Source organism: Mandrillus leucophaeus, unplaced genomic scaffold (genome assembly GCF_000951045.1).
Source record: "Mandrillus leucophaeus isolate KB7577 unplaced genomic scaffold, Mleu.le_1.0 Scaffold27, whole genome shotgun sequence".
NCBI lineage: Eukaryota > Metazoa > Chordata > Mammalia > Primates > Cercopithecidae > Mandrillus > Mandrillus leucophaeus.
The window spans coordinates 3,664,875-3,669,855 of NW_012102809.1; the positions used below are offsets into that span (position 1 = coordinate 3,664,875).

At 47.7% G+C, this 4,981-nt stretch overlaps 1 protein-coding gene across 1 annotated transcript in view; it reads right to left on the minus strand.

The window, feature by feature from the left end:
- Positions 1-4,979, minus strand: part of SLC22A23 (solute carrier family 22, member 23) — a gene marked incomplete at its 5' end in the record, with an annotated part of 195,762 nt that extends 190,783 nt beyond the window's left edge. Inside the window, one exon of the mRNA XM_011984610.1 lies at positions 4,485-4,979. Coding sequence (XP_011840000.1) covers positions 4,485-4,979 — 495 coding nt within the window. The remainder of the gene's footprint in view (positions 1-4,484) is intronic.
- Between the last annotated feature and the right edge of the window lie 2 nt (positions 4,980-4,981).

A 4,981-nucleotide genomic window follows, 5' to 3' on the forward strand; every position in this document is an offset into this window, starting at 1 on the left:
CCACCACACCCGGCTAATTTTTCTATTTTTAGTAGAGATGGGGTTTCACCATGTTGGCCAGGCTGGTCTCGAGCTCCTAATCTCAGATGATCCACCCACCTAGGCCTCCCAAAGTGTTGGGATTACAGGCGTGAGCCACTGCCCCCAGCCTGTGCAAATCATTAAGAGCAATATTTGTAAGTCCATGGAGTTTCTTTTTGTTTGTTTTACCTTTGTTGACTAAGATCTCAGAATATCTGAGAATTTGGGCTGCACAGGGAATGCTGGTGTAGGAGAGGGAAGCCAACTGAGCTGAGCTGCAGACCTGTTTGTCCTTAGTTCCCCAAAACTTGCTGTCTATGTGACTTGGAAGGAATTTGATTCTTTTCTGCAAGGCACTGACAATACCTTTCAACAGAGCTGGGAGATAAAATGCAGAGCTTATGAAAGTCATCAGAAAGTTGAACACAGATGGTCCCCGACTTAAAACGGTTCGACTTGATGATATTTTGACTTGATGATGGTGTGAACACAATACACATTCAGTAGAAACTGTATCAATAAGGGCTGCTTTATTCACCAGAAGTGAAAAACACAATGGTTGCGTGAGTATCTGAAGTACACAACCATTCTCTTTTTCACTTTTAGTACAGTTACATTCCATAAGTTACATGAGATATTCAACACATTATAAAATAGGCTTCGTGTGAGATGATCCTGCCCAACTGTGGGTTAATGTGAGTGTTCTGAGCACACCTAAGGTAGGCTGGGCTAAGCCAGCATATTCAATAGGTTAAATGTATTTTCCACTTTCAATATTTCCAACTGATGAGGGGTTTATCTGGACACAACCACAACCCCATCCTAAGCAGAGGAGCATCTGTACCTGGTTCTTGTACAGAACACATGGCACACTCAAATGTGTGTTCAGTGACTTAAAATCCATGATTATCACTTGCTATTAGTCCGGCTGATGGCTCACATCTGTAATCCTAACATTTTGGGAGGCCGAGGCAGGAGGACTGCTTGAGGCCAGGAGTTCAAGACCAGCCTGGGCAATATAGCAAGACCCCCATCTCTGCAAAAAAATAAAAATAAAAATAAAAATTAGCCAGGTGTGGTGGTGCATGCCTGTAGTCCCAGCTACTCAGGAGGCTGAGGCAGAAAGATGACTTAAGCCTGGGAGGGGGAGGTTTCAGAGAACTGTGATCATACCACCGGAGACTGGCCTTGGGTTATTATTCTTAATTAAAGAAAATAATGTATATGAAATGTTTTATCAACTGTAAAGGGCTGCACAAAAGAAAGTGACATTAGTGTTGTCCTTATTTTGAAGGCATTGCAGATTCTGTAATGCAAATTCTGGTACCGATAACAAATACCAAGGCCAAGGCAAAAAATAAAAACAAAAAGATCCTAACAGGAGAGATCTAGAAACTCAAAAGGATTAAGATGAAACCTAAGTCATGGTCATGCTACATGAACCTAAAACTGAGAAAATCCTGACTTCATCCACCACTCCCAGGAAACCAGCATTGGTGGGACTTGGTGGGGGTTGGTGATCACGGTCTGGCAGCAGAAGTATGTCATGTCTAGTTTAAGCCTAATGCATCAACTCTAGGTTGCAGTAGGGGAAGGACAGGATCCATCAATCCCCTCTTTGGGTTAGAACACACAGGGTCTGGCTGAGTTGCTTTCTGGGTACCATGCGTAAGAGACACGCATGCCAACCAGAGCAATAAGTATGGCAAATTTTTGTACGTATAGAATAGCTTAACTACTGTAGATTTTTCAGCCAGGAAAGAAGCTATTGAAAGCACATTTTATTTAAGAAATAATTTAAAAAAACACAATTGTTCTGAGGAGGAAGTGGCACAAATAGGCATGAGTTAACCTGAGTTTTATTTACCAAAAAGTGTACCTCCCTGCAAGGAAGAGCAACTACGGGATGGACTAGCTGCCTTGTTAACAAAGCGCTCCCTTCCCATTGATGGAAGTGTTCAAACTAGGATGGATAACTTCATGTCAGAGACATCACGCAGAAGGGGAGAGAGGCTTGTCAGCCCTAAGATCCCTCTTAACTACAATAACCTGGGATTCTAACTGGCTTGACAGTTTCACATGTGTAGGTAGGTGCTAGGATACCAGCAGCCACATGAGAAAGAGGCCCAGAACTGTGCCTGGTAGCTCTTCTGACTTCCTCTCCCTATCTGGCACCTAGGGACAGAACAGTGCATATATTGCAGGGCACACACACGCTAAAGGATACATGCTAAATACAGGATACATGCTGAAGACAGCATGAGGCTTATTTGCAAGGGAAAGATCATGGAACAGGGCAGGAAAGAGGCACAAAAGGCAGCTTCTCAAACCCGAAGCCTTTATCTGCTGAGAGAAGGCAAAGGCTCCTTCCACTTCTGCTTCTACTTGGGACACGGGCTGACAAGCACCTGACCCCTAGAACTTCTGCACTCATCATAGTGTATATCCCACATTTGTGCATCTGCTACAGTATTCAACATACACAGCAGCACAGGAAAAGTCTGCCTTCCAACAGGCCAAAATGTGCTTGAAAAGCTCTTTGAAGCATTTGTTATGTGCTTGAAACACACAGAACACTGGGAAGGCAGTCCTTTATTTAGATCTTTTTTGTCTGTGAAAATCAATATGTCCTTTCTAGGCTTTACTGTATAAGAAAATGTGTGTCTAATTATTGTTCCCAGGTTTTCCCTCTCAGTCTGGCCCAGTAACTGCAACTGTCATCAAGCATCACCCAAAACATGCCACACACATGAGTGCTGTCTGTGCCCCTCTCAAGTGCTAATTTAGAAAAACTGCCCAGCTCTCCAATATGCCTCCATAGTCTGCTTTTAAGAACTATTTTTGTTCTCTCCTCCCACCACGCATGGCTGAGTGTGAATAGCTGTTTCCTGGGTCCTCACTGCCAAGGTAATGGCACTCTATCCCACCTCGTCACTTTCAAGTTCACCTCTGCTTTGACCCCTGGACACAGCACTCTTCACACATACTCACTTTGATCCATTATTCTGCCTCTGCTCTAGAAAGGGACTTAAAATACTTAACAATGTTGCCAAATCCTCAGTCTGTCAGACATACACAGTGATTTAAATAGTCATTGTTCTTAATTTTTCTGTGCTGCTAAACCAAAAAAGAAATATTGCCCTCTGTGAAATGAAAACAGTCACAGAAACACCTTTAGAAAGCAGGGGGTAGGAGGTGGGTGGGATCAAGGTGAACCCAGCTAGAAGGACATTACCCCATTACTTTGCAGGGCAGCAGGGGCAGCTCAGTCAGACGGTTCCCACAGGACAGAGCATTTCTGGCCAGGTTGGTACAAGATTAAAACAATGATTATGATGATGTAAGAGTTTCATCTTACACATCCATGAGCTACAACTGTTAACCAATGCACATGGGGGGAGGAGGTTACATGCACAATGACTATTTAAAACTGTCCAATTTCATACATTTCGACAAAGCATTTAAAACTCTGCCAGAACTGCCCAGAATGGGTAGGGGGGTGGGGTGGGGGAGAGTCTATATTTACTTTAAAATGTGAATTATTTATTTTAGACACAAGGAGCAAAACTACAAATGTCTTGATATCTCCTATATGTTAAGAATAAAATTATAGCTGTCTGTCTAGGGCATTGAGTGTCCACCATTGCCCACTCTGTGTTTAGGCCCTCACACTTGTCTTACAACTCCCTTCTGCTACATTTCACACCATGCAATACCTCTGCAAGGGAGCTTTAGCTACACGACTCAGAGGACAAGGTGCATGTTTCAGCTAAAGCACACCCCGTTCTCTGTGCCTCAGCCCAAAGCAGCTGCTGTGTAAGAGCGGCAACAGCCCAGGAACACCCAAATGACATATTCTCCACGTCCTTCCTATACTGTAGTGATGTTTACTGAAGTGCTGAGAAAACACTGGAGGAGACACTGGGGCAGTAAAGTCTAAAGTCAGATATCTTTGGGGGAGGACTGAGCACGGGTGCGGGTTGGAGATTTGCAGGAGTCTTTGCTTCTCTGGCTCTCCAGTTCTTTAGTGGGTTTTACCTCTGTCAAAATCAAGTGCGAGATGGGAGACTATTGCTTTGTGGGAGACGCAGGGACAACTAACCGGGCAGAACAGGGCCGTGGTCCCGGCTCCCCCAGCAGACCTTGAACGACGCCAGTCCGACTCCTCCAGAGCGGGCTGGTGACAGGTCAGCTGCCTCGCCCCGAGGGTGGGGGAAGGGCGCGCTTTCCATCCGCGTACTGGGACAGGAGTTTGGGTGCAAACTAGTAAAGGCTATGGCGCTCCCTTTATGCCCAAGTAAAGGGATGTGGTTTGGGGGACGGAAGGAGATTAAGCCAGTGCGGAATGCCGTACACACACTCTAGCACCACCACTTTGGGGACTTCGGGTCTCCAGCTGGCTCGGGCTTGGACCTCGATTTGCATGGAGAGGGTCGGAGGGACTGGGCGGCCGCGGCCCTTACCTTGCTGACCACGTTCTGGACGAGGCCGGCGCGGATGCCGTAGTCCCACGCGTGGCAGTTACAGTTGGAGGCGTTGTCCCCCTTGTCCGGAGGGGATGGCAGGGGTGGTGTGTCGCCTCCGTCCGCGCCACTGCTGTTGCTCCGGTTGCCCGCAGCCTCCCAGGGGGCAGTGGAGAAGGGGGTGGTGGGGAGGCTGGTCCAGTTGCCCATGTCCCCCCCCCGGCCTGTGGTGGTGACCCCCGCCAGCTCGGTGCCTTTGCCGGCCCCGCGGCACCAGAAGTTGGGCTGGTCCAGGAGGAACGAGTCCGAGAACTGGCTGAAGCCGATGAACAGCGCCGGGATCCAGGTGAGCAGCACGAGGGTCTTCTGATAGCCCCCGCCCAGGCCCCCGAGGAAGGGCAGCACCGACCCGTCATAGTCCAGCAACAAGAGGCTCGGGGCCGCAGCAGCCGAGCAGCAGCTCGAGTGCGGGCCGCCTCCAGGATGCAGTGGAGGCA